At 41.2% G+C, this 14,726-nt stretch overlaps 1 protein-coding gene and 1 non-coding gene across 2 annotated transcripts; one reads left to right on the top strand and one right to left on the bottom strand.

Moving 5' to 3' along the window:
* Positions 1-696: 696 nt before the first annotated feature.
* Positions 697-802, bottom strand: LOC118488638. The gene has a single exon (XR_004885182.1). It is a non-coding gene; the product is annotated as a small nucleolar RNA R71 (small nucleolar RNA).
* Positions 803-6,485: 5,683 nt separating this feature from the next.
* On the top strand, positions 6,486-10,179 carry LOC118488198. The gene is made up of 3 exons (XM_035985419.1): positions 6,486-6,606; positions 6,939-8,289; positions 10,064-10,179. The coding sequence occupies exons 2-3, from the start codon at positions 6,942-6,944 to the stop codon at positions 10,177-10,179; spliced, it is 1,464 nt and encodes a 487-aa protein (XP_035841312.1). The 5' UTR covers positions 6,486-6,606; positions 6,939-6,941.
* Positions 10,180-14,726: the final 4,547 nt, after the last annotated feature.

Here is a 14,726-nt window from a genome sequence, read left to right as displayed (position 1 = left end):
TTCAAGGAGATGGTTATGATGAGGGATTTGAAGATTTTGAGGGGTATGATGATGATGGGTACGGCTATGGAGGTTATGGTGATCAAGGGGAGTTTGGGTATGTGCAAAGTCAATCTCAAGGGATGGCAAGTGTTGGTGGAATGCCACAACAACAAATTATACCACAACACATTCGGCCAAGACCACAAGGGCCACCAATACAACAACCTATTCCATTGCAACAAGTCCGGCCGCAACATGTACAACAACAATTTCAAAGACCACCTCAACGCCCACTGATGCGACAACAACAGTTTCAACAACCAATCGCACCACAAGGGCAAGTACCAAGGCCAAATGGTCCTATTATGCCAAGAGGTAGGTATGGTGTACCAAGGAGACACCTTAGAGAAAATGTGAGGGGCATTGAAGCACATTTTCGGCCGGTAAGAACCAACTCTTTGCAAAGTTTACCAAAGTACAAGGGGTTGGCAAATGAGGAGCCTTATTTTCATTTAGAGGCTTATGACTCAATTTGCAATACTCTTGGGAGTCAAGGGTTTTCAGCTGACGATATCAAATTGGTTTTGTTCCAATTTTCTTTGGAAGAGAAGGCTAAAAAATGGTTCTACACATTACCTTCGGCATCAATATATACATGGGGGGAGATGCAACAAACATTCTTGGATGAGTTTTACACCGCCCAAAAGACCAACGATGCAAGGAAGGGATTGAGAAGCTTTCAACAACAACATGGTGAGATGTTTCATGAGGCGTTTGAGCGCTTCAATATGATGATTAAAAATTGCCCTCACCATGGGATTGAATTGTGGGAGTTGATGAATGCCTTTCATGAGGGGTTGAGTGCCGAAGACGCACGTGATTTGATGTCTATCACCGGTGGGACTTTTGGAACAAACTATGAGAATGAAGATTGGGAGTTCTTGGAAAGCATGGCAACTACATCAAAGAGGAAAGCTCAAGCCTCAAGAAGAGCCCGACCGACCACTAACCGACCGCAAGTGCACGCCATAGATGATGGTAATGTTCAAACCACTAACCAAAATTATGATGTTTGTGCTTTGTGTAATGAGATAGGTCATGCGGCTGAAAATTGCCAAGGGATGTTGGAAGGGCAATACGAGGAGGTCCATGCGGTTCAAGGTCAAGGTCAAGGAGGAGGTGGTAGGAACTACAACAACATGAATTCTAATACCTACCACCCCGGATTGAGGAACCACCCGAACTTTAGATATGGGAACCCTTCAAATCAAGCAAACCCAAATTTTCAAGGTAGCCAAGGTAATTTTGGTTCACGGCCATCTTACAATAACCAAGGTGGGTACCGAGGCGGAAATAACCAAGGTTATCAAAAACAATACCAAACGGGTCAAGAACAAGGGGGGTCTTCGGGTGGAAACGAGGTGATGGAGATGCTTAAGAGCATGCAATTGGAGATGCAAAAACGGAACCAACTTGATGAAGTGCGAATGCAAAAAGATGAGGTTCGTGATAAAAGCATCCAATCACTAACAACCCAAATGGGTCAATTAGCAACCGAGGTGGCGGAATTGAAGAAAGGTAAGGGTCAACTTCCAAGCGACACTAAGGTAAACCCTTCACATGGTTCGTCACGAGGTAACGTTAATATTAATCATGTTAGTGTTTTAAGAAGTGGGAAAGAATTTAAGGCCAATTTGTCACCTGAATTGGTTGAGGGGGTGGTTGAGGATATCACGGGAATTGAAAGTGATGATGAACTTTCACCGGTTAAACCAAAAGAAACAACTGTTAACAAACCGGGTTTGGGTGAAAGTGAAAAGAATGAAAAAGTTGAGGGTGAACCGAGTCAAGTTCCATTTCCATCGGCCCTACTTGACCCGGGAAAGAAAAATTTTATTGTGTCGAGAGGTCCTCAAAAAGAGGAGATGTGGGATATGTTCAAACAAGTAAAAATAAATCTCCCACTCCTCGATGCAATAAAACAAGTCCCCGCTTATGCAAAATTCTTAAAAGAATTATGTACACAAAAAAGGCAAAACAAGAAGAAAGTGCCTAAGCGGGTGGATTTGACCGGGCAAGTAAGTGCGGTGTTGAATGGGGAGCTTCCTCCTAAGCTCCAAGATCCGGGCACGCCATTGATTAATGTACAAGTTGGTAATTTTCAAATGGCTAAGGCGTTGCTAGATCTCGGAGCCGGAGTTAGCATTTTACCGGGGGGCTTATATGACCAATATGACTTTGGTCCATTAGCAAGGGTGGAGACGACGGTTGTTTTGGCCGACTTGTCTCATAAGTTGCCTCGGGGTATGGTTCAAAACGTAATTGTAAAAATTGATGAGTTTTATTACCCGGTGGACTTCTTAGTTTTGGATTACTCATCGGCGGACCCTAAACAACAACAAAATATAATTTTGGGTCGGCCATTTTTAAGCACCGCACATGCTCTTATTGATTGTAGATTTGGTACAGTTGATATGGCGTTTGGAAATCGAAAAATACGTTTGAATGTTTTTACTAACAATTCTAATGCTAACGGTGTTGATGAGTGTTTCATGGCAGACATAGTAGATGGATGCAACCCGCATGAGTATGAGGAGGATGGTTTGGATATTTGCCTGTGTGACTTTTCTGAACAGGTACATGCTTATGCACTACGGGTTGAAGAGGAAGCACAAGATGCTATGGCAATGAAAGAAGGTAGACCACCATGGACCCACCAATTCGAGGGTCTACCGGTGGAGATCGATTCGGGTACAAAACCATCATTGGAGGAACCACCAAAGTTGGAGCTCAAGGACTTGCCTAGCCATTTGAAGTATGTATTTTTAGGGGATAATGACACTTTACCGGTCATTATTGCCTCTAATTTGGAGTTGGCACAAGAGCAAGCATTAATGGAGGTTTTAAAAGCGAACAAGGGTGCTATTGGATGGACGATTGCCGACCTCAAAGGAATTAGTCCATCCATTGTCATGCATAAAATTATCACGACCGAAGATGCCAAACCGACACGAGAAGCTCAAAGGCGGTTGAACCCGAACCTAAGGGAGGTAGTTAAAAAGGAGGTAACTAAATGGTTGGATGCGGGAATCATCTATCCGATTTCGGATAGCGCTTGGGTAAGTCCCACCCAAGTTGTGCCTAAGAAGGCCGGCATTCAAGTAGTCAAGGATGAAAGTGGTGAACAAATTGCCACCTGACCGGTTACCGGGTGGCGGGTGTGTATTGACTACCGAAAATTGAATGCCGCCACTTCTAAGGACCATTTCCTGCTACCTTTCATTGACCAAATTATTGAAAAATTGTCGGGTCAAAAATATTATTGCTTCTTAGATGGGTATTCGGGTTATAATCAAATCGCCATACACCCGGATGACCAACACAAGACCACCTTCACATGTCCATATGGCACCTTTGCGTTTAGACGAATGCCATTTGGCTTGTGTAATGCTCCGGCAACGTTCCAACGATGTATGATGAGTATTTTCTCGGACATGGTTGGAGAGTCGCTCGAAGTATTTATGGATGATTTCTCCATTTTTGGCACTACTTTTGATAATTGTCTCAACGAATTGCAAAAGGTTTCGAAAAGGTGCGTTGAGAAAAATTTAGTGCTAAGTTGGGAGAAAAGTCATTTCATGGTGCAAGAGGGCATTGTGTTGGGGCATGTGATTTCGGAAAGGGGGATGGAGGTGGATAAGGCAAAGATACGGGTAATATCATCTTTGCCACCTCCTAAAAATGTTAAGGGTGTAAGGTCATTCTTGGGACATGCGGGTTTTATAGACGTTTCATTAAGGGTTTTAGTGTTATCACCAAACCCTTATGTAACTTGCTATTAAAAGATGTCCCATTTGATTTCACTAACGAGTGTATGCAAGCTTTCACTGTTTTGAAGGAACACTTGGTCAAGGCGCCTATCTTGCAACCACCCGATTGGTCAAAGCCGTTCGAGATAATGTGTGATGCGAGCGACACCACTATTGGTGCAGTTTTGGGTCAACGGGTTGACAAGAAACCGGTGGTTATTTACTATGCAAGCAAAACTTTATCCGAAGCACAACTTAACTACACCACAACCGAGAAGGAATTACTAGCGGTGGTGTATGCTTTGGATAAGTTTCGCTCGTATATTTGGGGAAGCAAGGTAGTGGTTTATTCGGATCATAGTGCGGTCCGGTACTTGATGGAGAAAAAAGATGCGAAGCCGCGTTTGATTCGGTGGGTCTTGTTATTACAAGAGTTTGATCTAGAGATCCGAGACAAGAAGGGAAGCGAGAATGTAGTAGCGGATCATTTGTCTCGGATTCCGGTGGAAGGGACCGACGATGTGAGTGAAATCAATGAAAGTTTCCCCGATGAGCAACTTTTAGCCGTTTCCACTTTTGTTGCACCGTGGTACGCTCATTATGTCAACTATTTAGCCACGGGTGCCATTCCAACTCATTGGACTAAAAAGCGTCGACAACAATTTATGGTCCAAGTGAGGCAATACATTTGGGATGAGCCGGATCTCTTCAAGATCGGACCGGATCAAGTTATACGGAGGTGTGTGCCCGAGACGGAAGTGTTGGAAATCTTAACTCATGCCCATTCGTCCGCTTGCGGGGGTCATTTTAGTGGGCATAAAACAGGCTATCGGGTACTTTCTTGTGGGTTTTATTGGCCCACTATTTTTAAGGATGCAATTGAGTTCGCCCGAAATTGTATAAATTGCCAAAAGATGGGTAGCATATCGAAGAGGGATGAGATGCCATTACAACCAATCTTGGTTGTAGAGATATTTGATGTATGGGGTATAGATTTTATGGGTCCGTTCCCGAATTCGAATGGTTTTCTTTACATTTTGGTGGCGGTGGATTATGTCTCGAAGTGGATTGAGGCTATTGCAACACGAACGAACGACCATTCGGTTGTTTGTAAATTTGTTCAATCCAACATCTTCTCTCGCTTTGGAATCCCGCGGGTTATTATAAGTGATGGTGGTTCACATTTCAAGAACTTCAACTTTGGAAAATTATTGAAAAGGTATAGCGTGAACCATCGAGTTGCCACACCTTACCATCCGCAAACGAGTGGACAAGTTGAAGTGTCCAACCGTCAAATCAAAGAGATCCTCATGAAGACGGTAAGAACGGATAGAAAGGATTGGTCGAGCAAGTTAGATGATGCTTTGTGGGCGTACCGTACGGCCTACAAGACTCCTATTGGCACAACACCTTACCGGATGGTGTATGGTAAGGGTTGTCACTTGCCAATGGAGTTGGCGCATCGGGCACATTGCGCGATCAAGACAGTCAACGCGGATTACGATGAGGCGGGTAAGTTGAGAAAGTTGCAATTGAGCGAGATAGAAGAGATTCGAGATGAGGCGTACGAATGTGCATCGGCTTATAAGGATAAACTAAAGAAAGTGCATGATGCGAAATTGCACAAGAAAACGTTCGAAGTGGGGCAGAAAGTTTGGTTGTACAACTCACGATTGAAGATGTTCGCGGGCAAGCTTAAAAGCAAATGGATGGGTCCGTATGTTATTCGAAGAGTTGGGCGATTTGGTGATGTAGACATCCAAGACGAGCAAACATTGAAACAACAAACGGTGAACGGTCACCGCTTGAAGCCGTACTTGGAGGGAAATGACATCAACAACTTGGAGCTTGACAAAGCGGGCTACATCTTACGCCCGGTCGATGAGGAACAACCATGAGAGGCCCAGGTTCGGTAGTGTATATAGTAGTATTTTGTTTTATTTGTTTTGTATACTGTGCACAATTGCCGTATTTCTTCGAAACCCGTGTTTGAAACAAGTGTGGGGATGTTCGGGTCACGAATTGCTCTTACATTGTGTTGAGGACAACGCGGGATTTTCGAGGGGGTAGGGTAATTTTTACAAGTTTTTGAAAAAATTAAAAAACATAAAAAAATCGAAAAAAGTTAAAAAAAAATCTAAAAAGTTTTACATAAAAACTCGAATTTTGGCGAACCAAAGATGCCCAGTGTTCACCGTAAATTACGGTATGGCCGTAATTTACGGTGGTTGTTCAAATGTGTTGGGCTTTACGGTAAAACTCTACTGAGTTACGGCGGAGATTTGATGTTCAGTGTTCACCGTAAATTACGGTCATACCGTAATTTACGGTGGAAGTTGGAAATGTTTGAGGCTTTACGGTAGAAGTCTACTGTGTTACGGTGCAAAATTGATGTTCAGGTCTCACCGTAATTTACGGTGAGACCGTAAATTACGGTACGCAGAAATTTGGTGTCGGTCGTTTGGGGTTCCGCAAATAAGAAAAAAAAATATAATAAACAACATCACGTGACTTTAACCCCAGCCACACATTCTTTGCATTCCACACTCTTCCATCACCATCATCTCTCTCTCAAACAAACCCAAAAACCTCCATAGTTTCTTCTACCTTCAATCTTTCATAAACCCTTCAATTTTTGTCCAAATCAAGTGAAATTTTGGTCTAACTTGACTAATTTTTCACAAGATTGTTGATTTTGATGAGAGATCTCTGAGAAAACGCACTTTTAGGGCCCGAATTTGAAACCCTAGTTCGAGATTATTTGGGGGTTTTGGAGTTTTCGGTTTCACAAGTACTCTTGCATCTTGAAACAAAGGTATGAAAGCTTATTGTGTATATTTTGGTGCTACATTGTGAAAAGTAAGGGATTTAGGTTACTTGTTCATGCCCACTTGCTTGTTCTTAGATATGAGTATGAAATTGCTTATTTGAACATGGTTTTGGTTGTAGATGTAGGATTTGTGGTTAAAGTAGTGAACTTTTGGGATGTTCTACATTGTAGAGACACCATGCCCAATTTTTGAAAAAATTTTGAGATACTTTTGGTTCACTAACATCTACAACCATGATAACAAGCAAGTGTGGGGATGATTTTGAAGAGAGGGTTTAATTTGGTGTTTGTTTTTGTTGCTTGTCTCATGTGTGTAGGGAATGGCTAAGACAAAGGAACAAGCAGGATCAAGTTCGTCTTCATCAAAAGGCAAAGGCAAACAAAAGGAGCAACCACCAAGAAAAAGGCAATATATGGGTAGGGTTAGTGAAAGCGAAAGTGAAGGCGAAGAAGAGATGGAGTTAGACCCGAGTGAAAAGCCGGTATGGAATTCGGGGTATTTGGATGATCAACCCGAGGTTTGGCAGCCAACACTTTACAATGATTGCATGAATAAATTGAAAAACAAGGCAGCCGCTTTTATTTGTGAGAAAGAAGTTGATGAGCCCCAATTTGGCCAGTTTGGGGTGTTTGCTAAATTTCGCGCTCTAGGTTGGGAAGGGGCGCTTAAATGCTTCGACAAAGACAAGAGTAACCTGTTCATGACGGAGATACAAGAGTGGATGGCAACGCTAAAATGTTACAACTTTAACAAGCCATCACAGATGAAGTTGATCGGAGAGGTACATGGGGTACCGGTGGAGATGTCGTATGATACACTGAAGAGGCTTGGAAAGTATGACAGTCTCCCATCTCGAGAGTACATGGTTCCCACACTTGATGACCTATTGCTTAAACCGGAAAAGCATGTTAGGTGGAACGACATGTTGGCAGCATTGTTTTTACCCGGTAGATACAGTGGTATTCTATACCGGAAGAACTTGAAGATAGAAGCTAAATTGCTGCATACAATCTGCCTTCTCAATGTCATTCCAAGAAGGGGAGACAAAGAACAGGTGAGGTACCTGGAGATACCCGTTCTTTATTCGTTGATGCATGGGTCCCCACGTTTCCCGATACGTTACCTTATCATGCACCACTTATGGATCTGCCGGAATAAGTATGGAAGAGACATCGTCCCGTATTGTCGAATAATTACGGGATTGATGAAACAACAGAAAGCGATAACATCCGAAGACCGAGGTTTGACAAAAAGGCACCAGCCTTTTACATTCGATAGGTTGGGGAATGTTTGGACGTATACTCAGTCGGAACGTTATCATAAGTTGAAATCGAAAGGTCAAAGGTGGAGGGCATTAAAATTGGGTGCAAGAGAGTTGTTACCGGGAGAGCCGGATGAGCCGGAAAGTGATGAAGAAGTGGTTCCGAGTGGGGACGAGGATTATGCGGACGAGCCGCATGGTGGTGCAAATGTTGGTCTTGGGGGTTTTGGTGGAGGTCATGGTGGTATGTTCTACGACTATGCGCAGCAATCTTATGAGCCGGGGTGGGCTTATAGTGGTTCAATGCAAGAGGTGATCGAAAGTCAACGTCCTCCGGCGTCTATTTTTGATACATGGTCGGGGTCGGAGAGGTCGCTATTTGATCAGAACACGCGGAATAGCGCCAGTATGGAGCGGGCGTTAAAACATAGTTTCGATCGCCAAGAGGCGTGGAACCGTACCTTCGCATACTCTCGAGAGGTGGATACTAATAATAGATATCATGATGATCAAGCGAGGCGAATGCATGCGGATTGGCATGCCGGAAGGCCTGTTGTTGAGGATCCACAACATGTGGACTATGCCTCATTGCCGCCTTATGATGGTAGCATTTCATATCTGACTCCACCACTCCACCATTCTCAGTGGCTTGACCCAAGGCAACAGGAGGGAGCGCAACAACAAGCGGGGAGTAGCAGCGGCGCATTCGGATTTGGAGAGGGGAATGATATGATGTCATCCATCTTTGGACCTCCAGGACCGCGCTACTATTAATCAGGTGGTATTCTCTCTTGTGTATAGTTTGTACATATTTGTTGGTTTTATGTTGGTTATGGTTGGGAGGATGGGTGGTGTTTGATTATGTGGTTGATTGTTGGGTTGGTGTTTGTTGGTGGTGTCATGTTTAAAAAAGAAGAAAAAAAAAACATAAAAAAATATAAAATGAAAAATACAAAAAGAAATTTGGGGTTTGAGAAAAAAGCTTTTGTTGATGTTGATTGAGTTAGTGATCAAGCCTCCCAAAGCCATACATTGGGGTCAATGTATCCCAAGTGTGGGGATGGGGGGAATTTTTGGAGTTTTTGAAAATTTTGAGCCAAGCGAAATAATGTGAAATTTTGAACGCCCTAACTTAACCCCAAGTTGATGCACCGGCAACCCTTGATACCTTTTTCGTTCTTGGTGAGAGTTGTAGCCACACTTGTACATAAATAATTGTCTTTGATGAGAGTGGCTACGGGTGGGGGTGCATTAGAACTTGTGCTTGAATGCGATTTGAGTCCTTAGTTAGACATGAATGTAGAAAGGATAAGGGCATTAAGGTAGCCTCGTCGTTGGTGTGAGCGAGTGTGGGATTTGGGGGGTTGGACCTCATAAGTATATATATGAGCATGGTAGTGAGAGGGGCGGGGGTTTGGACATTTAGTTGCCCATTTTGTGCCTTTAAAGCTTATCATTTGTTCCCCCTAGCTACTTACTTAAAATTTACCCAAATTTGACCCGGTCTTATAGTGTTAGTGATAGTATTAGTAGTTTTGCTAGTGTGAAGTAGATATGGTTAATGCGTTTTCGTATGGTTGTTTTCTAAAAAAAAAAAAAAAGAGAAAAGCAATGAAAGAAAAAGAAAAAGAAAGGAAAAAAAAGGGGCTTAATTGTCTTGTATATAGTAGTTTGTTTGTTTGTTTGTTAGTTTGTTTTTGTTCGTAATAAAAAGACCGGGTCGAATTTTCGCTACTTCATATATATTCCATTCCCTACCTATACACCTAGCCGCGTTACAACCTTGAAGTCCCTTTGATTTACATTCATGTTTGACCCATTTTAGGAGAATGATCGATTTAGGTACAAGCTTATGATTGCGCAACCACCCGTTTGCCTAGTGTGTGTCTAGCTTATCTTTGCTAGTTTTCACTTGTAGCCGAGAGGAGAGAATTTGAGAGGGGTGCATTGCTTGGGTGTTAAAAAGGGGTTGGTAAAGAGATTGCATGCTTTGCTTGGTTTAATTTGATCACTTGTTTTGAAATCGTTTTGATGAGTTGCTTGGGACAAGCAACGGTTAAGTGTGGGGATGTGACGGGTGGTCCTTTGGACAACCCTTAAGCATGTTAAAAGATGAAATAATCCTCCACTTAATCGTGTAATTATCTTGAATTAGATAACTACCGTTGCTTATGTTTCAGGTGCATTTCGGGGGCTAAAAGATGGATTAAATGCAGCTTTGGAGGCTTTGGTGATGAACGGGTCGAGCGTGGAACAAGAGACGAAAGAAAGAAGAACATTCAGGTCATCACCGTAAATTACGGTCCCGTCGTAATTTACGGCGGATCTGAAAATCAATTGGTTCCCACCGTAGCACAGACTATTCCCACCGTAACACTTTCATGTTCACCGTAAATTACGGTGATGCCGTAATTTACGGTGGAGTCTGCGAGAAAACTTGTAACTGCCACTTTTAAGTTAGTTTTGGGGTGTCTTTTCATTATTCCTTATCATTGGACGGTTTTGGATCATCATTGGGGCGATTTTTGGCTGCTTGCTTGGTTTGTGAACAATTCTTATCATCCGGTTTGTTTTTTCGATTTGTATGAACATTGGTTTGATTATGATGATGATTCACCGAGCCATGTCCGGCTAAACTCTTCGGTGATCATCTTAGGTGAATGTTTCTTGAACTTTTGTGTGTTTTAATTCTGAATTTCTAGAATGATAACTTGCGTTGCTTGAATATCATGGTGTATGTTTGATTGCTTGTAACTTGTTAATCGATATTGCAATTTCTAGTCTTAATCGTACGTTCTTGGTGCCGTTGGCAATCGAGATATCACGGGAAGGGTTAGGGTTGGTTATTGATTAATTGGTCATCGGGAAACAACCTCGCGTTTATATAATCCGAGTACTTTGTTCCCTTTTATCACTTCAATCATCTATACACGAGTTATGTCTATGTAACTCTTTCTAGTTGGAATTACACACAATTGTTTAAAGAAACTGAAACCTAAGGTGATCATTGTTCTCTCCTAATTTGTTTTACAACCAACTTTGATTTGAATTAGTTTTTAATTTAGTTTTCTAAATCAACAATCCAAACTCTTGAATTTTAATTTCTGCAATTTAGTCTAATATTAGTTTAAGTACAAAGCTATACAATCAACACGTCTTCCACATACTCCCTGAGTTCGATACCCTACTACCACTATCTATAGATATTTGGGGATTAAATTTGCGTGACCCACGACATCACGTCACTGACCACTCAAGAAGCCGAACTCATTCCAGACGTGATAGTGGGTACGTTCTTAGTACATAACGTCTATGCAAAAGTATTATTTGATTCTGGTGCAAACCAAAGTTTCATTAATACTGCATTCTGTCAAGCTCTTAACTTACCTCTAAATACCCTTAGGCAGATCTTTACTATTGAAACGGCAGATGGAAATTCTGTCAACATAGACAAGGTTTTGCAAGAAGTAAAGATAGAATTGTTAGGTCATAAGTTTCCTGCAAACCTGTTACCTATGAATTTAGCCGGATTCGATGTAGTGTTAGGAATGGATTGGTTAATAGCCAACCATGCTCGAATCCTGTGTGATAAGAATTCCGTAGAAATCCGTACCCCCACAGGAGAAATAATTCTAATTACAGGAGATAGACCTCGAAAGCCACTAAAATTCATTTCAGTAATGAAATTGGCTAGTTATTCAAGGAAACAAGAAATGGTGTATATGATTTCTGTAATCATTAACACTAAAAGTAAGGAACTCCAGGACATCCCTATAGTTTCAGAATACCCAGATGTTTTTCCTGAAGAATTACCTGGTTTACCACCTGATAGGGAAGTAGAGTTTAGAATTCATTTAATTCCAGGTACTACACCAATAGCTAAGACACCTTATCGATTAGCACCTACTGAAATCCTAGAATTGAAAAAGCAGTTAGATGAATTACTAAGCAAAGGATTTATACAACCTAGTTCATCCCCTTGGGGTGCACCAGTGTTGTTTGTGAAAAAGAAAGATGGATCAATGAGAATGTGTATCGATTATAGGGAATTGAATAAGGTTACAATTAAGAATCATTACCTAGGATTGATGATCTTTTTTATCAATTGCAAGGAGCTAGGTATTTTTCTAAAATAGACTTAAGATCTGGATATCACCAATTGAAAATACAAGAGGAGGACATACCTAAAACTGCTTTCAGAACTAGGTATGGTCATTATGAGTTTACAGTCATGCCCTTTGGATTAACAAATGCTCCAGCCGCATTTATGGACATGATGAGTAGGATCTGTAAACCATACTTGGATAAATTTGTGATCGTTTTCATTGACGATATACTCATTTATTCCAAAAGTCAGGAGGAACATTGTAAGCACTTACATGCACTCTTAACTTTGTTAAGAAAGGAAAAGCTTTATGCCAAATTCTCGAAGTGTGAATTCTGGCTACAAGAAGTGCAATTTTTAGGTCATATGGTGAATCACGAAGGAATTCACGTAGATCCTGTTAAAATAGAAGCAATCACGAATTGGAAAGCTCCACGAATGGCTATGGAAGTTAGAAGTTTTCTAGGATTAGCTGGATATTATAGACGATTTATTAAAGATTTCTCTAGGATAGCTGTACCTTTAACTAAGCTAACCTGTAAAGCCGTTAAGTTTGAATGGGGATCTAGACAAGAGGAAGCTTTTAGGATTCTAAAGCACAAATTGACAAATGCTCCAATTTTAGCTTTACCCAAAGGAACCGAGGATTTTGAAGTATATTGTGATGCTTCAAATTAGGATATGGATGTGTGTTGATGCAACGCAAGAAGGTAATTGCGTATGCCTCTAGGCAATTGAAAAAGCACGAAGAAAATTATACAACTCATGACCTAGAATTAGGAGCCATAATTTTTGCCCTTAAGATTTGGAGACATTATCTGTATGGAAGTAAGTTTACTATCTATACGGACCATAAAAGTTTAAGGTATATATTTGGGCAAAAAGAGTTAAATATGAGGCAAAGAAGGTGGATGGAAATCCTAAGTGATTACGATTGTGATATTCAATATCACGAAGGAAAGGCAAACGTAGTCGCAGACGCCTTAAGTCGTAAGTATCATGAAAAGCAAAAGCGAGTCCGTGCTCTTAGGTTAAATCTACAATTAGATTTAATGGAACAATTGAAGAAGATTCAGGGAACGGCAATCAAGGACGATGCCGAAGGAATGAAAGGTTACCTAAAGGAATTAGAACAAGGAAAAGATGGAATTTGGAGATTCCACAAGAAACGAATTTGGGTACCTAAGCAAGGAGAATTAAGAAATAAGATTTTAGAAGAATCTCATAAATCAAGGTATACTGTACATCTAGGAAATAATAAGATGTACCAAGATTTAAGAAATAATTTTTGGTGGATAGGAATGAAAAAGGATATAGCTGAATACGTATCTAAGTGTTTAACCTGTTCACAAGTTAAAGCCGAACATCAGAAACCTTCAGGACTACTACAACAGTTAGAAATGCCTGTATGGAAATGGGAACTCATAACAATGGATTTTGTTACTAAGTTACCCAAAACCAGAAAAGGTAATGATGCTATTTGGGTAATTGTGGATCGATTAACCAAATCAGCTCATTTTCTACCAATGAAGGAAACCTTTAGCATGGAAAGGTTAGCCAAGTTGTATGTAGATGAAGTAGTATCCTTACATGGAGTCCCACTCTCCATTGTATCGGATAGAGATAGTCGTTTCACTTCCCGTTTCTGGACAAGGTTCCAAGAAGCAATGGGAACTCGACTTAATTTGAGTACCGCATATCATCCTCAAACGGACGGACAAAGTGAAAGGACAATACAAACCCTGGAAGACATGCTCCGAGCATGTGTAATTGACTTTGGTGGTAATTGGGATAGCCATTTACCATCAACTGAATTCTCCTATAACAATAGTTATCATTCGAGCATCGAAGCTGCTCCATTCGAAGCACTGTATGGACGCAAGTGCAGAACTCCCGTTTGTTGGGCAGAGATAGGAGAAAGTCAGTTATCAGGTCCAGAGATTGTGCAAGAAACTACTGACAAGATATCACAAATCAAGGAAAGACTGAAGACTGCTAGAGATCGTCAGAAGAGCTATGCAGACAATCGCCGCAAGCCGTTAGAATTCCAAGTCGGAGACAAAGTACTATTAAAAGTATCTCCTTGGAAAGGAGTAGTACGATTTGGTAAGAAAGGAAAACTGAGTCCAAGATATGTCGAACCATTCCCAGTGATCCAACGAATCGGACCAGTAGCTTATCGTTTACAACTACCAGAAGAGTTAGCTGGAATACATGATGTGTTTCATGTATCCAATCTCAAGAAATGTTTATCAGACGAATCCCTGGTAGTACCTCTTCAAGATATAGAGGTAAATGAAAAACTGAAATTCGTAGAGAAACCTTTACAAATAGAAGATCGGAAAATCAAGTTTCTCAAACACAAACGACTAGTGCTAGTAAAAGTCAAATGGGAATCCAAGAGAGGACCAGAATATACTTGGGAACTAGAATCAGAGATGAAGCGAATGTACCCTCATCTATTTCAGTAAATCTCGAGGACGAGATTTTTCTCAAGGTGTGGAGGATGTTACAACTATCACTAAAACCAATAATTAGGACGATAATTAGTCAATAAGAAAACCTTAATTGAGACACCCAAGTAATTCTGCACTAGCCCTAAAATTTTCAGAATGATCGGAATCAGGATCAGGGCCCCTAAAACTCGAGGGGGGCAAACCCTAGTTGATAATTATCTAAAATAAAACGTTGCAAACTTCTGATTGGTCAATTGTTTTGATTCACCAAGGCTAGTCCCG

This window comes from Helianthus annuus, chromosome 16, assembly GCF_002127325.2.
Source record: "Helianthus annuus cultivar XRQ/B chromosome 16, HanXRQr2.0-SUNRISE, whole genome shotgun sequence".
NCBI classification, from domain to species: Eukaryota; Viridiplantae; Streptophyta; class Magnoliopsida; order Asterales; family Asteraceae; genus Helianthus; species Helianthus annuus.
The sequence above is the reverse complement of the archived record's forward strand: the minus strand, read 5'-3'. Positions and strand labels throughout refer to the sequence as shown.

What these genes read in the sequence shown, in the direction of transcription:
- LOC118488198 (XM_035985419.1), top strand. Translation starts at nt 6,942, where the DNA reads ATGGCTAAGACAAAGGAACAAGCAGGATCAAGTTCGTCTTCATCAAAA. An exon ending in GAACACGCGGAATAGCGCCA is followed by an intron (nt 8,290 to 10,063) that starts GTATGGAGCGGG and finishes CTTATGTTTCAG; the next exon opens with GTGCATTTCGGGGGCTAAAA.